This window comes from Hypomesus nipponensis, chromosome 20 (genome assembly GCF_054491055.1).
Source record: "Hypomesus nipponensis isolate SF chromosome 20, ASM5449105v1, whole genome shotgun sequence".
In the NCBI taxonomy this organism is placed as follows: domain Eukaryota; kingdom Metazoa; phylum Chordata; class Actinopteri; order Osmeriformes; family Osmeridae; genus Hypomesus; species Hypomesus nipponensis.
Window position 1 is genome coordinate 9,994,813 of NC_140380.1, and position 21,403 is coordinate 10,016,215.

The 21,403-nt window shown below is 51.1% G+C and overlaps 2 protein-coding genes across 4 annotated transcripts; one reads left to right on the forward strand and one right to left on the reverse strand.

Annotated features, from left to right (window-relative positions):
* Positions 1 to 2,016: 2,016 nt before the first annotated feature.
* Positions 2,017 to 21,295, forward strand: capn5b (calpain 5b). Of its 3 annotated transcripts, none has more exons than XM_084684253.1 (13): positions 2,017 to 2,181; positions 9,080 to 9,211; positions 13,336 to 13,544; positions 14,567 to 14,759; positions 15,299 to 15,310; positions 17,186 to 17,364; positions 17,978 to 18,055; positions 18,535 to 18,730; positions 18,831 to 18,953; positions 19,129 to 19,325; positions 19,703 to 19,824; positions 20,646 to 20,782; positions 21,113 to 21,295. In XM_084684253.1, exons 1-13 carry the CDS (start codon positions 2,017 to 2,019, stop codon positions 21,293 to 21,295), a joined length of 1,926 nt encoding a protein of 641 aa, XP_084540379.1. The 3 variants fall into 3 exon arrangements, with proteins under 3 accessions (XP_084540379.1, XP_084540377.1, XP_084540378.1); XM_084684251.1 differs by lacking the exon at positions 15,299 to 15,310 and adding an exon at positions 20,329 to 20,373 and having other exon boundaries at positions 17,171 to 17,364; XM_084684252.1 differs by lacking the exon at positions 15,299 to 15,310 and having other exon boundaries at positions 17,171 to 17,364.
* On the reverse strand, positions 10,746 to 11,228 carry LOC146246359 (olfactory marker protein-like). The gene has a single exon (XM_084684270.1). It carries the CDS (start codon positions 11,226 to 11,228, stop codon positions 10,746 to 10,748), a length of 483 nt encoding a protein of 160 aa, XP_084540396.1.
* Positions 21,296 to 21,403: the final 108 nt, after the last annotated feature.

The window sequence follows — 21,403 nt, forward strand, 5'->3', positions numbered from 1 at the left end:
CTCCGTCCCCCTTGGTATTTGGTCAAATTTGTTTTCCAATCAGTGTGAGTCAGACTTCCAGTCCATGCTGAGTAGTAAACAGACACATCCTTTAGTTCCATTCATTGCTGTTTGGTACTTGGTTCAATAATTATTCCAATCAATGACTCAATAGCGGGACAGCCTTGCCATGCAGGCCTAATTAGTCTATAACCCTACAGACCGTAACCCCGGACAACAACTTTCTTTGCATGTGTATGTGTTTTTTTTTTATTTTTTACCCTCTGCTCCCTTGAGAGGATTTTCCATGTTTGTCCTTTTGATTTGGCATTCCTCCCCTTTCTCATTCGTTCATTTCATCGACGGTGACCTGTCTCTCCAGGGACCCCTGGAAACACGACAGGAACAAAAACACTGTAAATCTTTTCGGGGGCTAAAGGTTTGATTTGATTAAGTCAGCTTCTGAGGAGAATTGTTTTATGAGTCCGGACAGGAGTATAGAAGCAACCCATTTTGGCTGACGGTGCATTTAATATATAGTGAAAGGTCTTCAACATTTCTTTGTTTTTGGTCCCTTTTATCTGTTTATGTTAAATGGATTGAATGTGTTGTTTGTATTTACTGTCTAATGATGGTTCAGTTGCTGTGTCTGTATTCCCTGGACATGGAAGATTGACAGAGAACATCACGCAGCAACAGTCAGTTAAGGTTGATTAAAAAGCCCCCAAAAGGCTTTCGTCTCATTCTACTCTCTCTCTCTCTCTCTCTCTCTCTCTCTCTCTCTCTCTCTCTCTCTCTCTCTCTCTCTCTCTCTCTCTCTCTCTCTCTCTCTCTCTCTCTCTCTGTCGCTCTCTCTCTCTCTCTCTCTCTCTCTCTCTCTCTCTCTCTCTCTCTCTCTCTCTCTCTCTCTCTCTCTCTCAGTCTCACTCTGTCTCTGTCGCTCTCTCTCTCTCTCTCTCTCTCATATATAGATACACACACACAAACATACACTCACATATCTCCCAAGACAGAAAAGATGGCCTCTTAAACCTAAATAAGATTGAGATCATAATCAAATCTCAGAAAGTCCCGATGGATCACAAATGGACTGTAAATTACAATATCTTTGAACAGCCTACATAGGCCCTTGAAAAGCAGGCAGGATCACAAAGCTTGTATAACGACAGATCAGGTAATGATGATGGTTTCCCTTTTCTTGCCTTCGATGGTTGTGGTAAATTGTCATGAGTCACCATGGCGATATACAGTATATTATGTTAGATGAACCTTCAAGACAGCCAAGGTAGATTTGTTCTTCCTGGAAACCGGGATGAGATAGGTCAGCGAAGCTCAGCTACATCGTAGATGGAGGCCAGTCAGTCAGCAGCAGCTTGAATCTATGGCTGCAAGAAGATTGGCTGTTTCTTGAACGGCTCAATCTTTCTTTTCCTCCTCCTTCCTCTCCATGCCCTGGTCTTTCACTGCCTCCCTCCATCTCTCCCACTGGTACTGTCTCAAGTGATGGATGTGTTTGGGGTCAGTACAGGGGTCACTTGCAGGAGATTACCAGAAATATCAAAGGATGGATGAGCGAGTCCTTTTTTGACGTGGTGATTCGATATCTGTGTTCTTTAGTCGTACTTAATTGACGGTTGTGGAAAATGTCGCTTCTGCTTTGAAATGTTTCGGTCGTCAAAAGCAGTTGGACACGTCTGTGTCGGAGACTTTGCTCGAGGCACCGCGGTCGGCCATGTTTACTTCCTGTTTCTGGTTGGTGACAAGCAGAAGTGGAAAGCATCTGCTGACACTGACACTGTCGCTGAAGCCGACAAAGTCAAGTCACCACACAGCATGTTTGATGTATGTTCAACTCCACACGAGTGTGAACGCCTAAATTCCTTGCAGTGTTTGTGCTTTCCTCATCCTGTCTCGTTTTAAAACACGACGCCGGACCGGCTGAGCGTTCTAGAACACGGGACCCTCCCCTCCGACGCCTCGCTCTCACCCCGTCTCCCCTTCTGGTCTCTCCCCTGCCGTGACCCGACAGGAAGCAGGATGTTCTGCTCGGCAAGGGCCTTCGAGGGGCAGCAGCACGCGGCGTTGAAGAGGCAGTGTCTGCAGAGCGGCCTGCTGTTTGAGGACCCTTGCTTCCCGGCCGTGGACGACTCGCTCTTCTACCAGGGCAACCGGATCGGCCAGGTGGTCTGGAAGAGACCCCGGGTGAGTTCAGTTTATTTACTTCTTTTTGGACATTTGATTTTGTTTTTGATTTTATCCAGAGAGACGTTCTGGAGGGCTGGGGCTGGGGCTGGGGGTGGCTGGGGGTGGGGGCTGAATGAGTACGGCATCTAGTCCCAAAAATGTGTAAGGTACATGTCTCGTTTAAGAGGATCGGCGGGATATTGCGCTGTCCTTCATTACTGCCCGACAGGAGCGCTCCACACCTCTGTTCAATCTGTGCATCCAGTGTTTGACCGCTGTGAACTGCCCTAAAACTCACCAGGGACTTGACCTCTTCAAACACAGGCAGCGCAACTGTTGATAACAGTACACAGAATGATACAGGCAGGAACTTGTTTTTGGTGTTGAACTGTAAGACTTAAAGGCCTGAATAGGTAAAAAAAAAAAAGTGGTTCTGTTGACCCACAGGCAGTAGATAAGCCCATGGTTGCTTGGCTGCTTGAAAAGCCTCCACTCTGAGTCCAGCAATATAAGACCTGGAGAATGAAGAAACATTCGCAATAAAAAAAAGCGTCTTTAACGCCTTGGGCGAGACAATGCGTTAGGGACTGTCCAAGTCAATTATCCCTCCTGCTCCCTAACATATCCTCCACCTGGGGCGCCTCTGATTTCCAAGTTTCGGAGCCAAGGTGCGAAGTGTGTTGCTGGGCGGCTGGTTCCATTAGTTTTGGCAATTCCGTTCCTCTGTTCCCCCTTCCTTGCGGGTGTGCGAAATCGTGACGTTTTTCTCTTGTTGCTTGGTTGAGCTGAATGTGATTTATATAGTTGCGTGTGTTAGCTGAGCGTGTACTCTACCTACTTTCCATGAGTATGAGGTACATTTATTGATGTTGGTTGGTTAAATTGCACTCAAATACTGTCTTTAAAGTATTGTGTAGCAAGTTGTATTGCTCAATCATTATTCAGTCCCTGTTTTCAGAGTCAGTAACAGCTAGTGCTAATCCGTCTAGTGTAGCCTACAGTAGTAGCGCTACTGTCATTTACAGTAGCGCTACTGAGGTATCCCAATTCGAACTGAAATGCCTAGTTCCTCATGAGCACTGTCTTGTTCGGTTGGGTGTTTATATTTTAGTTTATTGTTGTTATTTTTGTTTGTAGGTGTGTCGTTTTTAACACACAACCTTACGTTTTGTTGCAGGCACAAATAATCTATACTGTGCGGCAGGTAGGAAATTCTGTGTTCTATTTTTAGGAGACTTATCTTTCATTCATTATTTTACAGTGATCATAATGTGTACTACGTTTCATCTATACACCAGTCTTTTACACTGGGAACACAGGGGGAACATATTTACCTGGGGGCCTGAGGAAAGAGTCTGGCCATTAATAAAGCAATACAGTGATGTGATGATGTATGTTACTGTAATCATTATACACCATCACATCAGACCTTATGCTCGTGTAAAGTAGGTAGAGTAAGCTATAAACAAACACAAGCAATCAAAAATCACATTCAACTCAACCAAGCAACAAGAGAAAACGTCATGATTTAGCGCAAGGCAGGGGGAACAGGGGAACTGAATGATATGGAACACCGGTTCTGAAACCACTGCTTTGGTCGGCGACGAACCCCAGCGCGCAAATAATCCAGTCTCACCAACTTCTTCTTTCTCTCTTTCAACCTTTTTATTTCTGTTATTTCGTGTTTGTCATCTTATTTTATTGCATGTCTAAGACACCATGAGGTAGCTTGATGTGGCTTGTGGCTACAGCAGATGGATTGTAGCCTGTCTTTGGTGGGTACTAGCAGGGATTCCAGCGAGAAGTTGAACACTGGAGTACATTTCACATTTACTGCTATCCCCGTTTAAAAGGCACTTGAGTGCGTTTATGTCTCGGGCCCAAAACAGCAGAGCATCCAGAGCATAAATAGAACAACCTTATAAAATGCATCTCTCTCTCTCTATCTCTCTCTCTATCTCTCTATCTCTCTCTCGCTCTCGCTCTCTCTCTCTCTCTCTCTCTCTCTATCTCTCTCTCTCTCTATCTCTCTCTCTATCTCTCTATCTCTCTCTTGCTCTCGCTCTCTCTTTCCCGGCCTCACCCAACAGCATCCTCCAAATTACTTGGTGTGATTTATGAGATGACTGACAAGCAATAAAATGTTGGAGCTATTTATCTGTTTATCTGAGCTCACTTGGCCCCCCTCCCAAGCCAAACACGTCCAGGCTAAGTGATCTCGATCGGTGTTGCAGCTTGATTAGTCTTCCCTTACTGTCAGCTGTGGTCCCCTATAATCTTTATTATTACCAGCAAAGTGAAGTATAATGACAAGAGCGTACACTTGTGTTGTGTGTGTGTGTGTGAGAGAGAGAGAGAAAGAGAGAGAGTGAGAGAGAGAACAGGTGTGCAGTTGTGTTGGATGTGTGTGTGAAGGCTGCAGGTGAGTGATTGGGACTCTGAGGCTGCAGTGACAGCTTCTCAGTACTGTGGTAAATGATTTGGTTAATATAGCTGCCAGCATTAGCCGTGACATCCACATTATTCCAGACCCTTAGGGTTGGGAGGGATCGATAAACTCATCATCCCACCACCTGAGCCAGCCCCCGGAGCTGGGTTGGAGGAGGGGATCTCGGTCCACAATGGTTCCCTCACTCTCTGGGCCTAGTCCAGTATTTTTTCAACCTTTAGAAATTATTTTCTAAACATTTTGTAGAAAATATTTTTGTTACCTATCAAACCTTTTTTTTTTTTTTTACCTTTAGAAACTTGTATGGGTTACTTAAATAGTGTGGCAAATAACCCAGACCAATGTCAAAATGCAAAAACACAAGAATTTACACTTTGGGACAGGTCAAGTTAAGATTGGGATGGTTAATTTTGCACTTCAGGACAGTACTGGGACAGTGAGGAAAAAGGTTAGTTGCAAGCCCTGCCTGGTTCAGCCTGTTCCTGGATCTCTGTGCGTTTGAACCCTGCTTGGGGCTTCCTCTGTCTGGATCAATACTGTTGCAGACTCTTAAAAAAAAGGTTAGAAATTATAACTCTGCTTACGGCAACACACGCATACACACACACACACACACCTTATTGCACATTGACTCATCCCAACTGGTCGGCAGGACTGTGGGACGCTGCCTCAAGGGAGCTCTGAAGGAGAACTGGTCGACTCTCAGCAAAAGTTGGCTTTTGCTGCAACCAGCTTTCACCTGAATCAGCAAATCACTGACCTTGGCTGTGTGTGTGTGTGTGCGTGTGTATTTGTGTGTGTGTGTGTGTGCCCTCCTCATAATGCAGGAACACATGAGCACATGCTTCTGACAGAGGACGCGTAAGAGGAACCAGCAGAGCTGCCTGCAGTGACAGGCTTGAACACACACACACACACATCTCATATGCACACGCACACACGCCCCTTAATTACTTTTGCCTTAATAAAATATTAAGCACGTCTAGAACAAGAGCATTCAGGAGGCTCATTCGTTATTGTCAGGAGCAGAGCAATGGCTTTCCAGTCCACACTGGCTGCCCTGGAACCGGCACACACTCTGCCCGTTCTGACTGCTAGAATACTCTCTGCCCTGCTGAAGAGATTGGCTCATTAAAAAGAACATATTTTATCTCTTTGAATTTCTCCTCCATCTTTTTTACCCAGCTCTTAAAATGGGACAGTGTGTGTGTGCGTGTGTGTGTGTGCGTGTACATGTGCGCTCGCGCGTGTGTACGTGGTCAAAACGTAGAAAGCTTTCGCCTCGTCGTCGAGTTTAGACTTTGGTGTTGGTTTGACAAACACCATCATAAACAAGCTCCGCCTCTTCTGACATCATCATAAACAAGCCCCGCCTCTTCTGACAGACAAACCACCCAGGATCTGAGAGCATGGTTTAACCACACCCAACCTGTCTCTAAATAATCACTAACAAGGATTGCAAAATGTATTTTTTAAATACTTTCAAGCACACTTATGTATTCATGAGCATAACCTCCCAGTCTTGACAGGTTCTTTGAATATTCATTGCGTGCTCTCATCCTAGAGAGAGGTGGTCTCCCCTGTCAGAAGGCTTTTATGAAATGATGCCAACACTTGGCTGTGGAGAAGGTACTTGTCTCCTGGAGGAGAATTGCTTCTCCTCAACAGTAGCCTGCAGTTACAACGCCAAACGTCGCCACCCATCCGGCGTGGCTATACGGAGACTGTGTCCTGCCAACCAGAGATGCCGTGCTCTATTGTGGACATTGAGTTTTGGAGTGGATGCACGTGTAACTGGAACCGCATATCCTTGATCACCTTCTGTACTTGCTTTGAGATCATCAAGTGTTTGTTCCTCGATTTGTACTGAAGGGAGGTGTGACTAAAACCAAAACGAGCGAGTGATAGAGGGAGAGAGAGACGGCACCGGTCTTGTCTAGACATCAAACAGACAGGGAGAGACGATCTTCACTGCACACACACTTGCCCGTGCACACCTGCAACATGCGTGTAACGAAGCCGTGCGTGTCGCGTTCTCGCGTGTGATTCCAGTCAGATGCTCCGCAGTTGAGGCGGATCCAGCGTGTGAGGTTTGTGTTTGGGCTAAACTGCCTGAAACGCACGAGGTACGTGCGTGTGGAATGTGAGAGAGTGTTTATGCTAGGAGCTCCTCTTGCATCAGGGGGCTAATAAAGGTATCTGCACCTCCTGTTGCCACCCCCCCCCCCCCCCCAAGTCTGACTCTTCCACACCAAGAGATGAGAAGGCTACTTAGCCTGTAATGTTCGATTTTACTGAAAGTGCATCCTTCTCTGCTCCCTGAGGTAATCTGTAGTCACGGAAACCTAGACCCAAATCTGGCGCAGGTGTTGGTTCTGTGACTGTGTGTGTCTGTGTGTGTGTGGGGGGGGGGGGGGGGACTCTGAGTGTGTGTGGGAACAAGGTTACAGAAAGGTGAAAGGTGAGGTTATGTGTGAACTGTGAAGAATTGTGTGATGTGTGTGTGTTTGTTGGGCTGTGTGTGAGTGTGTGTGTCTGTGTGTGTGTGTGAGGTGTGTGTGTGGTTAGGAGGTCTCGAAGGGGCCGGCTCTCCCAGAAGCTGTGACCCTGCAGCTTCTCCTCCCTGTCGCCACATTTATCTCCCCAACATCTCAGATCATATTAGCTGCTGTTAACCCCCCCCCCCCTCTCTACATCTCTCTCTACATCTCTCTCTACATCTCTCTCTACATCTCTCTCTACATCTCTCTCTACCTCTCTCCTTCTTTCTTTCTACATCTAGCTCGCTCGCTTTTTCAGCTCCTTCTCTGTTTACCTTCGATGACTACTTTACTGTGATGAAGAAAGTGTTTTGTCCGTCTCTTCATAAACGGAGTGACTAAGTTCAGTTGAGTTCTGGATTTTAATAAGTATTTATCAATCTGCAGATTGGGAGAGAAAACCAGACCTCTGACAATAAATGACAACACAACACCAGGCTTAGGTCTCAATCAAGTCTCTCTCCCCGCTCTGAAGGACAGAGGACCATCTTTTATAGGGCACAAGAATGTAAACATAGTGACAGTCAGGCAGAAATGCCGTTACAACAGTCTCAGAGAAAGAGATTCACAGCTCCCAACACATAGTTGGAGCTCTCCTTGTAGTCATGACAAGGACCATTTAGCCAGTAATTTCTCCTGATCTCAAACATCTATTAACCCTGACACATAGACACAATCTACTCTTATTAATAGCAAGCTTACATGAGAACATACTAACTAGTATCCAATGACTAGTTCTCTTGATTAGTGAATAATGTAAGCACACAGGAAATCTAAATTTCTTCCACAACTGTATCCTCTCTCGCATGCTTTCTATTTATTCTCTCTCTCTCTCTCTCTCTCTCTCTCTCTCTCTCTCTCTCTCTCTCTCTCTCTCTCTCTCTCTCTCTCTCTCTCTCTCTCTCTCTCTCTCTCTCTCTCTCTCTCTCTCTCTCTCTCTCTCTCTCTCTCTCTCTCTCTCTCTCTCTCTCTCTCTCTCTCTCTCTCTCTCTCTCTCTCTCTGTCTCTCTCTGTCTCTCTCTCTCTCTCTCTCTCTCTCTCTCTCTCTCTCTCTGTCTCTCTCTCTCTCTCTCTCTCTCTCTCTCTCTGTCTCTCTCTCTCTCTCTCTCTCTCTCTCTCTGTCTCTCTCTCTCTCTCTCTCTCTCTCTCTCTCTCTCTCTCTCTCTCTCTCTCTCTCTCTCTCTCTCTCTCTCTGTCTCTCTCTGTCTCTCTCTCTCTCTCTCTCTCTCTCTCTCTCTCTCTCTCTGTCTCTCTCTCTCTCTCTCTCTCTCTCTCTCTTTCTCTCTCTCTCTCTCTCTGTCTCTCTCTCTCTCTCTCTCTCTCTCTCTGTCTCTCTCTCTCTCTCTCTCTCTCTCTCTCTCTCTCTCTCTCTCTCTCTCTCTCTCATATGTTCTCCCGCTCCTCATGTATTCTATCATGATTGATAAAATGCGGGCGTATCTCGTTGCCTCATCTATATTCCGATTGACAGGGACCTCGTCCATGTCTGGCCTTCCCTGTCTCTTCTGTCCTGCTTTACATCACTTCCCCCACACTTCCTGCTTTACATCACTTCCCACACACTTCCTGCTTTACATCACTTCCCTCACACTTCCTGCTTTACATCACTTCCCTCACACTTCCTGCTTTACATCACTCGCTCTCACTCTTCCCTCAGTCTTCCTGTCACTTCCCAGGTCGCCTTTCTACGATCAGTCTCTCTTTCTTTTTGACCACGACTAGCCACTGTTGTACACAAACCTAATCCTCAGCTTTTCTCTCTCTTCCCTCCCTCCCTCCCTCCCTCCCTCCCTCCCTCCCTCCCTCCCTCCCTCCCTCCCTCCCTCCCTCCCTCCCTCCCTCCCTCCCTCCCTCCCTCCCTCCCTCCCTCCCTCCCTCCCTCCCTCCCTCCCTCCCTCCCTCCCTCCCTCCCTCCCTCCCTCGTCAGGAGCTGTGTGAAGACCCTCACCTGTTTGTGGATGGCATCAGTGCTCACGACCTGCACCAGGGTCAGCTGGGAAACTGCTGGTTTGTGGCGGCGTGCTCCAGCCTGGCCTCCAGAGAGGCCCTGTGGCAGAAGGTACGTGTGTGTGTGTGTGGCTGAACTGTGGTACTGAAGGTACACGTGTGTGTGTGTGTGTGGCTGAACTGTGGTACTGATGGTACAGGATCTGACCTGGCAAGTAACATCTTATAGCTCCAGTAGATGGTGCACACTGCTGTTTGCTTGTGTGCCTGTGTTTTCGTATGTGTGTATAGTATGTGTGTTTATAGTGTTTGTGTGTGTAGGTGTGTGTGTGTGCCCATTAGGACCCATTACTTGGCGAGGGGTTAAACAGTATGTTGTCTTTGTGGCACCAGAGGGCTCATTACAGATCATGAATGCTCCCCCTCTCAGGAGACCTCGGTTTTGACAACCACCTCAAAGTAGCACCTTCTCCCAGGACAATGATGGTTGGAGTACATCTGTTCTCCTAACCTGTGAGAGAGAGAGAGCGAGAGCGAGAGAGAGAGCGAGAGAGAGAGAACAGGTGTGCAGTTGTCTAACCTGTGCTGCTCTCTGTCAAGGCTAGGTGCCACAGTGGAGTGTGTGTGACTTCCTTCTCTTATCCCACACACACACACACACACACACACACACACACACACACACACACACACTCCACCCAAGTGGTCGGTTGACAAGCACCCCCACAGGACAAATCTACCGAGGAAGCTACGCCCACAACTCGATTCATGCATAGCGTGACCAGCTCTGTCTGTGGATGTGTGACATCTTGTTTTTGCCAGACCCAAAATGAAAACAGAAATGGAACACAGAGAGTTTTTGATTTAAGGTTTATTCAGGTCACAATCTCATTTGAAAAGGAGGTAAATTACTTACAGTCTTTGATTATACATTTGCAGCGATTCATCAAATGTCTACTATTAACAGAGAGAAGCTTTGATATCGTACATTATAACTCCCCAACTAGTTAAAAATATATATACATATATTTTAAATATGTCATTTTAATATGTGTCTGTAAATTATATATTATATTTTCTACTCTTCTTTATATTCTTCTGGTCATAAAGTATTTGATGGCTGGTTTTGATCTTGTCTAACAGCAGATGGTTAAAAAGGACTTGACAGTTGAGAGGAAGTCAGCTAAGTCAGTGGCAAAGTTAGGGGAGAGGAGGGGAGGGGAGGGGAGGGGAGGGGAGAAGAGGGGAGGGGAGGGGAGGGGAGAAGAGGGGAGAAGAGGGGAGAAGAGGGGAGGGGAGGGGAGGGGAGGGGAGGGGAGGGGAGGGGAGGGGAGGGGAGGGGAGGGGAGGGGAGGGGAGGGGAGGGGAGGGGAGGGGAGGGGAGGGGAGTCCCCCACTGGGGTTTCACAGTGTCTTCCTAAACAACAACTTAAAGTCATAATCGTCAGTTTGTGAAAGAGAGCACCCTGTCGTGTTCCCGAACAAGAACCGAGAATACTCCGTTGTTACACTTCTGCTATGAGCCAGGCCAAAATGCCAACTGTTAATTATGACTCCAACTACCAGCTTCACCCTCATCTAGCAAGTAACCTAAACCTAAAAAACCCAAACCCAAACATCCATCTCACAGTGACTGGTCAGCTACCCTAGTTGTGGACCTCAAAGGCGATGGAGCAGTCAACGTTCTCCGGCCCGCACCCTTCCTCAAAGGCAAACAGGAAGTACATCACCTTCCTCACCGAGGCCATCTCAGCGATCCGCTCCCCGAACTCCTGGGCGTCTGCCTGGTAGCACTGGACCGGCCCGTCGTCCGGGTCGCCCGCCGCCCGCCAGAACACCCCAGCCGGCTCCAGGAGCTGCCTGACCATCAGGTGTGTGAGGTCGGGCGTCCAGTGCTGGGAGGTGGCAGTGATGGTGAGGCGTCCCGGCTGGGTTAGCCTCACCCCCCAGTGGGTGAAGCCCAAGGACTGCTTGGTGAAGTCGAGGCGGTAGACGGCCTCGTGAGGGCGGAGGAGACGCTCACCGTCCTGCCTCTTCTGGCCCCGCTGCTGGAGGGACTGCACCCGCAGACGCATCACCTCCGTCAGCTGGAAGTCCATGTGGAAGGACAGCTCCTGGGTGCCTGTCATCCTCTCTCTGTCTCTGTCTCTGTCCCTCTCTGTCTCTCTCTTCCTCTCTCTGTCTCTGTCCCTCTCTTCCTCTCTGTCTCTCTCTTCCTCTCTCTGTCTCTGTCCCTCTCTTCCTCTCTGTCTCTCTCTACCTCTCTCTGTCTGTCTCTCTCTCTTTCTACCTCTCTCTGTCTCTGTCTCTCTCTACCTCTCTCTGTCTCTGTCTCTCTGTACCTCTCTCTCTCTCTATCTGTCTCTACTTGTCTATCTCTCTCTATCTGTCTTTACCTGTCTATCTCTCTCCCAATTTCTCTCTCTTGCTCTCTCTCTCCCTCTCAGAGCGTTTTAAGTTTCAACCGCTACAGAACCGGATGAGCGTTGGGGGAGGAAAGGAAATCCTTTTGTATCGATCCGGCTCTCGCTTACTCTCTCCTCCTGAGCTCCCGTCTTCCTCTGTGGTTTCGGTGCCTCTCGTTCTGCCGTTCTTCTGCTTCCCTTTCCCCCGCCCCTTCTTCCCGCTCCGGGAAGCTCGCTAGACTCTCTCTCTCTCCCTCTCTCCCTCTCTCCCTCGACTCTCCCTCTCTCCCTCGACTCCCTCCCTCCCTCTCAACCCCTTTTCTATCCGCTCTCCTTTCCCTGACGTGGTTATTTGTGTGAACCGTACACAGTGGATGATGGCTTTCCAGGTGGGGTCGTGGGCGGGGGGGGGGGGTATTGTTGGCAGGCGCTAAGCAACAGTGCTAGGCAACCGAGGGGTAGTGACGTTGGAAGGTACGGCATGGGGATTGCCCTGTTTACCACCTGGTTGAATACTTCATCCTAGCTCTGGGAGAGGAGAAAGGTTTTTATCAGTTTAAAAAACAACGTGTTCATTTAGAAGATTCTTTCATCCAATGGGACGTAGTGGAGGAAGGGGGAGATTCAAACCTGCATCCTCTCGATCGACAGTCAAATGCTTGGTCACTGAGCAGTAGCTGGTATTATCCCTGTTTGTACTGTTACACAGGGTCTCGATGCAATCTACAACGGAAATAGTTGTGAATCTGTCCCCCCCCCGCCCCCCACCCCCGCCCAGCCCCTGCCCCCCCACCCCCCGCCAAAGAAAGCAGGTGTCACCAAATGTTGTCTGTTCAGCAGCTAAAAGTTGAGCTGAAGGAGTCCACGTCTCGCGGAGACTTTTGTGTTGCTGATACGGCCCGTCTCAGTGGGTCAGAGAGGGTCACGCTGGTGCTGCCTCTCCTCCGAGTCTGGGCCAGTGTCCAGGCCTGCGTCCGGCCAGGGCTCTCCCCAGCCTGAGTTCAGTTATTATAGAGCTTTATTGTCTTTTGGATGAGTGCCGAGATGGATTTTCTCACTGCAGTCCAAAGTCATAGAGAGACTGGGAGGGAGGGAGGAGAGGGGGGCTAGAAGGGAGGGCAGGAGCAGCGGAGAGGGGATTGGGAAAGAGAGGGAGGTCAAGATTAAGAGAGAAAAGGAAGGTGAGTCTGGAGGGAGAAGGAAAGGCTGACTTGCTCCCTCAGGAGCCCTCTCTGTCTCCCTCCCTCTCTGTCTCTTTCTCTCTGTCTCTCTCTCTCTCTCTCTCCCTCCCTCTCTGTCTCCCTCCCTCTCTTCCCTCTCTCTCTTCCCTCCCTCTCTTCCCTCTCTCTCTTCCCTCTCTCTCTCTTCTCTCTTCCCTCTCTCTCTCTTCTTCTCTCTACCTCTCTGTCTCCCTCTTTCTCTCTTTCTCTTCCTGAAGAAACGGCTTCCCATAGCTGAGGCCGGAAAGTTCTTCAATCAGCAGAGAGGAAGCCAGCCAACCAGAACAGTCTTGTCGTGCTCAGTCCATTCCCCCGCCCGCTCCAAGGGCAGCAACACAGCACTGATTCATTTGAATCTGATTTCCCCTCTCTCCTCTCTCCACACGCCGGTGTGTAAGCACTGCGCTTGCTATTCAGAGCGGTCCAGCAGACTGGAATGAGTTGGCGCGTGTCGTGTTCGGTGGACCCCGGTCCCCCTGCCCCCCTGCCCCCCCTGCCCCCTCTCCCCACATGGTGGAGGTGATCAATTATATTTGTTCCGCAATGGAGGTGGCGGGTTGACAGGTCTCTCGATACTTAACACTCCCTCCCTCCCTCCCTCCTCTCCTCAGGTGATTCCTGACTGGAAGGAGCAGGAGTGGGACACAGAGAAGCCAGACTCGTATGCGGGGATCTTCCACTTCCGCTTCTGGCGCTTCGGGGAGTGGGTGGACGTGGTGATCGACGACAGGCTGCCCACCCTGGACAACCAGCTGGTGTACTGCCACTCGGACGACAGCAACGAGTTCTGGAGCGCGCTGGTGGAGAAAGCTTATGCCAAGTCAGTAGAGCGTAGATACGTCACTGCTACTCCTGCTCTCCTCCTCCCCTCCTCTCTTTCTCTTCCTTCCCCTCCCCTCCACTCCTCACCCCCTCCCCTCCTCCCCTCCCCTCCTGCTGTCTGTGACCCTCCCCTCCTCTCCTCCTGTCTGTGACCCTCCCCTCCTCCTGTCTGTGACACTCCTCCCCTCCCCTCCTCCTGTCTGTGACCCTCCCCTCCTCCCCTCCTCCCCTCCTCCCCTCCCCTCCTCCTGTCTGTGACCCTCCTCCCCTCCCCTCCTCCTGTCTGTGACCCTCCTCCCCTCCCCTCCTCTCCTCCCCTCCCTTCCTCTCCTCCCCTCCCCTCCTGCTGTCTGTGACCCTCCTCCCCTCCCCTCCTCCTGTCTGTGACCCTCCTCCCCTCCCCTCCTCCTGTCTGTGACCCTCCTCCCCTCCCTTCCTCTCCTCCCCTCCCCTCCTGCTGTCTGTGACCCTCCTCCCCTCCCCTCCTCTCCTCCCCTCCCTTCCTCTCCTCCCCTCCCCTCCTGCTGTCTGTGACCCTCCTCCCCTCCCCTCCTCCTGTCTGTGACCCTCCTCCCCTCCCCTCCTCTCCTCCCCTCCCTTCCTCTCCTCCCCTCCCCTCCTGCTGTCTGTGACCCTCCTCCCTTCCTCTCCTCCCCTCCCCTCCTGCTGTCTGTGACCCTCCTCCCCTCCCCTCCTCCTGTCTGTGACCCTCCTCCCCTCCCCTCCTCCTGTCTGTGACCCTCCTCCCCTCCCTTCCTCTCCTCCCCTCCCCTCCTGCTGTCTGTGACCCTCCTCCCCTCCCCTCCTCTCCTCCCCTCCATTCCTCTCCTCCCCTCCCCTCCTGCTGTCTGTGACCCTCCTCCCCTCCCCTCCTCCTGTCTGTGACCCTCCTCCCCTCCCCTCCTCTCCTCCCCTCCCTTCCTCTCCTCCCCTCCCCTCCTGCTGTCTGTGACCCTCCTCCCTTCCTCTCCTCCCCTCCCCTCCTGCTGTCTGTGACCCTCTCCCCATGGCTCTCCCCAGGGTGTATGGCTGCTACGAGGCTCTGGACGGGGGGAACACGGCGGACGCTCTGGTGGACTTCACCGGGGGCGTGTCCGAGCCCATGGACCTGCTGGAGGGCCACATGGCCACGGACGAGGCGGCCCGCAACCAGCTGTTTGAGAGGGTCCTGAAGGTCCACAACCGGGACGGCCTCATCAGCTGCTCCATAAGGGTGAGGGGTCAGGGGGAACATGGAGGAACCTGGAGTAACCTGGAGGAACCTAGAGAACATTAGAGAAACCTAGAGGAACCTAGAGGAACCTGGAGGAACCTAGAGGACATTAGAGGAACCTAGAGGAACCTAGAGGAACTTAGAGGAACCTAGAGGAACCTAGAGAACATTAGAGGAACCTAGAGGAACCTAGAGGAACTTAGAGGAACCTAGAGGAACCTAGAGAACATTAGAGGAACCTAGAGGAACCTAGAGGAACTTAGAGGAACCTAGAGGAACCTAGAGAACATTAGAGGAACCTAGAGGAACCTAGAGGAACTTAGAGGAACCTAGAGAACATTAGAGGAACCTAGAGGAACTTAGAGGAACCTAGGAGAACTTTGAGGAACCTGGAGGAACTTAGAGGGACGTATAGGAACATTTTGGGGTGTTCAGGCCTGTTGCTGGGTTCTGTTGTTTCCATTGTTTTGAACCTGGTGACGGTCAGAGGCCGGTAGGGTTTTGATTGGATGAATGTTAACATGCTGCTGTGGTTGTAGGCACAACTACACGCACACACACACACACACACACACACTCTTTCTCTCTCACACACACGTACTCTCACACACACAAACACATGCACACACTCTCTCTCCCTCTCTCTCTCTCTCTCACTCACACACACACAGTAAACAAGCCTTTAAAATGATTGTCTGCTGTCCTGTTCAGCCTGGCCCATCTCCATGCAGACAGGCAGCTCTGGGTTTCTTTCAAGCTTACAATGATTCCCAGTGGAGTAGCTCTCAGTCCAGACCAATAGCTGCTTTATATTCATTTATATTCATGACAATTCATTCATGGGTTGACGAAACGCTTTTTTGTTTTGGAATAACAACTAACAATAGCGTGAGCGGAGAGACCAACCAGCATGTCAGCCAAACAGATAGGCCCCAGATACCAAAGCTCTTAGTTCCTGTTGTGACCTTTCCTAGATTGGCAGTGGTTATTTGTTCTAACTTCGGCTCTGGGTTTTTGGCTGGACTCAGTCCTTTGTTGGGTGGGAGACTGATTGTAAATGCAAGAGAACGCTTTTAAAAACCCTCGTGCATCTCCACAGACTCTCCGCCTAATTGCTTTTTTGTTCCTCTCTTTCTTCGTCTATCTTTCTGTTGATTACTGTGTTTCTAGCTTTCTGTCTCTCTCTCTCTTTCTCTGTCTACCTCTCTCCTTCTGTCTCTTTCTCTCTGTCCATATCTCACTCTCCTCTCTCTCTCTCCTTCTCTTTCTCTCTCCCTCACTCTCTCTCGGTCTCTCTATCCATCCCCTCTCTCTCCTCTCCCTCTCTCTCTCTCCCTCTCTCTCTCTCTCTCTCTGTTCTCTTTAAAGCAGCGGAGGTGAAACATGATGAGTGTCAGGGGGAATAGCCCGAGCTTCTTCACAGCTCTCTTATTTGGACAGGCTCGCTGCTCAGTGTCAGGAGCACTCAGTCTCCTCCGTCTGTCTCTCTCCGCCCCGACGTGTCTTCGCGCAGGTGCTTGAGGGTCATGGAACCCTGTCTAGAGGTTCTAGTCTGGAGGTTCTAGTCTGGAGGTTCTAGTCTGGCAGTTCTAGTCTGGCGGTTCTAGTCTGGCGGTTGTAGTCTGGCGGTTCTAGTCTGGAGGTTCTAGTCTGGAGGTTCTAGTCTGGAGGTTGTAGTCTGGAGGTTGTAGTCTGGAGGTTGTAGTCTGGAGGTTCTAGTCTGGAGGTTCTAGTCTGGCAGTTCTAGTCTGGCGGTTCTAGTCTGGCGGTTCTAGTCTGGCGGTTCTAGTCTGGAGGTTCTAGTCTGGAGGTTCTAGTCTGGAGGTTGTAGTCTGGAGGTTCTAGTCTGGAGGTTGTAGTCTGGAGGTTGTAGTCTGGAGGTTCTAGTCTGGAGGTTCTAGTCTGGAGGTTCTAGTCTGGAGGCAGTAAATATATATGCTGCGCTCTGACGGCGTGCTGCTGTCGTTGTTGAGATGTTTTTGAAGTTAGTCGGGTTGTTCATCAGATGTGGTTGCTTTGCGGTCCTGGACTCTGACCGCTGAAACGCGATTAGAACTGTAAGTGTCTGGTCCTGGAGACTGCGTGCTGTCTGCAGCGTGATACAATGTAACGGATCACCAAAATACAAACTGAATTACACCTGTCTGACAAGCATAGACAGACGCGGAGCGGGGGGGGAGGCTCTTTAAGGCGGGACAGTTTCGCCGCACCGTGAAATACACGACGCGGGTCGAGGAGTTATGTGCGTCCGTTGTATTTATTTCGTTTCCCTTCAGAGATCCACAGCTGCCGCCGCCCTCGCAGAAGGGTCATCTTCATTCGTTTTAAAACCTCCAGAGAGATCGAGTTACATCAATAAAAACCTCTCCCTCTCCCCCCCCCTTCCCCCCCCCCTTTCCCTGGTCGTCCAGGCGACCACGGTGGAGGACATGGAAGCCAGGCTGGACTGCGGCCTGGTGAAGGGCCACGCCTACGCCGTGACGGACGTGAGGAAGGTGCGGCTGGGCCACGGCCTGCTGGCCTTCTTCAAGTCGGAGAAGCTGCACATGATCCGCATGAGGAACCCCTGGGGGGAGAAGGAGTGGAGCGGGCCCTGGAGCGACAGGTGAGCACGGCTCCCTCTGGTGGCCTGGGGGAGGAACTGCACCTCGGGGTCGGGTCGGGGGAGGGGAGGGGGAGGGGGAGGGGAGGGGAGGGGAGGGGAGGGGAGGGGAGGGGAGGGGAGGGGAGGGGAGGGGAGGGGAGGGGAGGGGAGGTTACATAGGGAGTTGATTGAGGATTTCTAAGCACCTAGTAGAACAGCCTGAATGTTAACGTGCCAGACATTCAGCTGGTGAACGTTTCACGAGAAAAAGGGAGGCTTTCCAAAGACAGGACCTTCATGGTTGATCATCACGCTCCAGTTCTCAGAGGCCGTCTGGCTGTGCCTCATCCGGCTCTCCCTCCAGGAGCTCGCTGAGTTGTAACGACTAGCACGCACGTGCGCAGGAGCTGCAGTCAATGAAGCACATGGAGGTGCTGGAGACGACTTCCTGCTTAGGGAGCTAGGGAGGACGGTGGCCTGTCTGGGACACACAGAAGCACGACGCACAGACCCGCGTTAAGATTAGGGTAGTCAGAGTACGATGAGTATGTGTGTGTGTGTTCGCAGTTGTATTCAGTATAGTTAATGGGCTATCTCAGGGACTGATGACATCACTTCCTGTCCCCTATCCCAGTTCGGAAGAGTGGAAGAAGGTGAGCAAGAGCGAGAGGGAGAAGCTGGGCGTGACCGTGCAGGATGACGGAGAGTTCTGGTGAGTTCGGCGGCCATCTTGTGCACTCACACAACCCTCCATATGGTCCTTTCATTTCCACATTCTCAAAGCAAAACCGTCTCATTTCAGTCTGTGTTTCGCCTTTTTCGTCTGATTCCGGACGTAGCGTTCGCGAGGTAAACGTTAGCGAGCTTTTGAACCGCGATCTACATCTCTCTTTCTCTCCGCGAGAGGTTTACTGTCCTCTCGTTCGCAAGGCCGCTCGCTAAACATATTCATACTCGTGTGTTCAAGATACGGACTCATAACAACTTCTTTCTCTCCATTCCGTTTAACCTCTCCTTCGTTCAGCCCTGCCTAACTAGGCCACTTGCACCATGACACTCTCTACGGGCTACGTCCCTCTCTTCCTCTCTCCTCACATTATTCCTCCCCCTGTTTCTCCACCAACCTCTCCCCCTCTCTCCTCCTTCCCTCCTCCACCCACCCACCCACCCACCCACCCTCCCTCCCCTAAGGATGACCTTTGACGACTTCTGCCAGTACTTCACGGACCTGATCCTGTGTCGCCTCATCAACACGTCGTACCTGAGCCTCCACAAGACCTGGGAGGAGGAGGTGATGAGGGGCGTCTGGATCCAGCGGCCCGACCCGCTGAGGAACCGCTCCGGGGGCTGCATCAACCACAAGAACACCTTCTTGCAGAACCCGCAGGTGTGTGTGTGGGTGTGGGTGGGTGGGTGTCTTCTTGTTTCCACTTGTTTTTGTCTCGTAGATGAACTGTGTGTTTGTCTTGTTTGACGCTCTTGGGCAGTACGTGTTTGACGTGAAGAAGATCGAGGACGAGGTGCTGATTTGCCTTCAGCAGAAGGAGAAGAGGGCCACGCCCAAAGAGGGGAAAGGAGAAAACCTGGCCATAGGCTTTGACATTCACCGGGTACACACACACACACACACACACAAACACAACGACACGACTACAGAAGTCGTAAGCATCCACAATTTTTTACATGAATATTGTCTTATATCTTTTCTTTTTTTTGTTGTTGGTCTTAATCTTTCTCTTTCATTATTTCTCAAAGCATGATGCAACGTTCCCTCCGGTCCTCTAGGTGGAGCTAAACAGGAAGTACCGCATGCACATGGCCCAGCAGAAGGTGGCGGGCTCCATCTACATCAACTCCCGCTGCGTGTTCCTCAGGAAGGAGCTGAAGGAGGGCCGCTACGTCATCCTCCCCTCCACCTTCGACCCGGGGCAGCAGGGGGAGTTTCTTCTCCGGGTGTTCACTGATGTGCCTTCAGACTGCAAGTAAACCAGACGTCCCACATGCCCATTGTAACCCCAAGGTTAGGGTTAGGGTTAGGGTGTAGCCACAACTGTGTTTTTGCAGGGGCCCCATCTTACAATGATGGAGGGTCACAAAAATGTGTATCAATATATATTCTTTTAATACGTTAATTTTATTTATTTTTTGTAAAACATGATCGAATGATGTGCTTCTTACATAAATGAATGCTTGTTCACCAGCAATTGAAGTGTGGCTTTGTAAAAGGAGCTGAATTTCCCAGTTCTCCCGCCACCCCTCCCCCCCCCCCCCCCCCCCCCGCCCCGGTCGTCGCAGCAATAACCCCGTTTCCAGTTGCCCCGGTCGTCATAGTGATAACAGCACGTCCTCTTCCCGCCAGAGAGCTGACTGTAGACGAGCCCCCCCAGACTTGCTGGACTGGGCTGTGTGGCTACCCCCAGCTGGTCACCCAGGTCCACGTGCTGGGCGCAGAGGGACTGCACGGCCAGGACTCCAACGGAGGTACCACCGCTCCCAGCCTTTCTCACTCCTCTCTCTGTCAGTCCTCCCTCTCTCACTCCTCCCTCTCTCACTCCTCTCTCTCTCCTCCCTCTCTCTCTCTCTCTCTCTCTCTCTCTCTCTCTCTCTCTCTCTCTCTCTCTCTCTCTCTCCTCCCTCTCTCTCTCTCTCTCTCTCTCTCTCTCTCACTCCCCCCTCTCTCACTCCCCCCTCTCTCACTCCCCTGTCACTGCAGCTGGAGTTGTTTACTGAATAGTTTTCTTGTTTGTTTGTCTTTTTCATTGCAACTTTATTGCAACTCTGTTTCATATCCAATTTATGTCTTTTTTTATATCTTTATATTTTTATATATTGTTTAGACACAATGTGGACTCACACCTGAGTTCATGTTTGACTTGTCGGTGCCAGTGTGTGTGTGTGTGTGTGTGTATCTGTGTGTGTGTGCTGGTGTGTGTATCCATGGGTTTCGCATGGCCACATGCATGACGGTGACCCTCTCACACACAGAACTGCACTGCCTCAATCCCAGCAAGAAGAGACCCCAAACAGGAGGTACTGGAGCGCCACCTAGTGGCTGTCAGTGACGGCCTGTAGCTGTTAGCTCTGATCCGTCCTCTCCCTGTGCCTGTGTGCTCGTTACCGAAACAAACCTCACTTCCTGCCCCGGCTTCACACGCTTAGGGAACAGGCCTTGTCCAAGTGTGTTTGAACGTAACACGATGACACACCCACAGACACACCCACAGACACACCCACAGACACACCCACAGACACACCCACACCCAGTCTTGAGGCGGCGACTGACAAGGCCCTCTCTCCCTTAGCCTCGGACCCGTATGTGATCATCACCTGTGAGGGGGAGAGGGTTCGTTCCCCCGTGCATAAGGACACGCGGAGCCCCAACTTCGACATCAAAGGCTTGTTCTACCGCAAGAAGCCCAAAGAAGGCATCCACATTGAGGTGAGGCTCGAGGGGGTTCGATACAGACCCGGTTCTATTCCTCTTCATCCATTCCAAGCTTTAACACCTCTAATGGCGCTGCGATCGAAATATCCATGACCGACTGTCCATCAATGAAAAGGTTTCATCGATGTGTCAGTGCGAGCTCTGAACATCCACCCAGATCGTAAACACAACCAATAGACTTGTGTTTTTTCTCTCTATTCCTCTTTGTCCCTAACCCCTCCCTGCCGTTGCATCTCTGCTCTCTCTCTCTCTCTCTCTCTCTCTCTTTCTTCCCCTCTCCCGCCCGCTCACCCCCGACCGACCTCGTCTGATTGGCTCCCTCAGATCTACAACAGGAACGTGATGGTAGACACCTTCCTGGGTCAGGTGACCGTGTTCAGCGACCCCAACGATCGTCAGGAGCAGCACACCCTGCACCTGCGCGACAAGGGCAATCGCCAAGACAACGACCTCCCGGGCACGCTCAGTGTGCGCCTCGTCACCCGCACCACGCTCACCAACATATGACGTCGGCGCCGACCTTGACCCCTCACCCCTTTAGTGTCTGAGCATGCCCCCAGTGTGTACCCCCCCCCCTCCCAGCGCCACCCTGTCCTCGCTTTTCTCTCTCTCCCG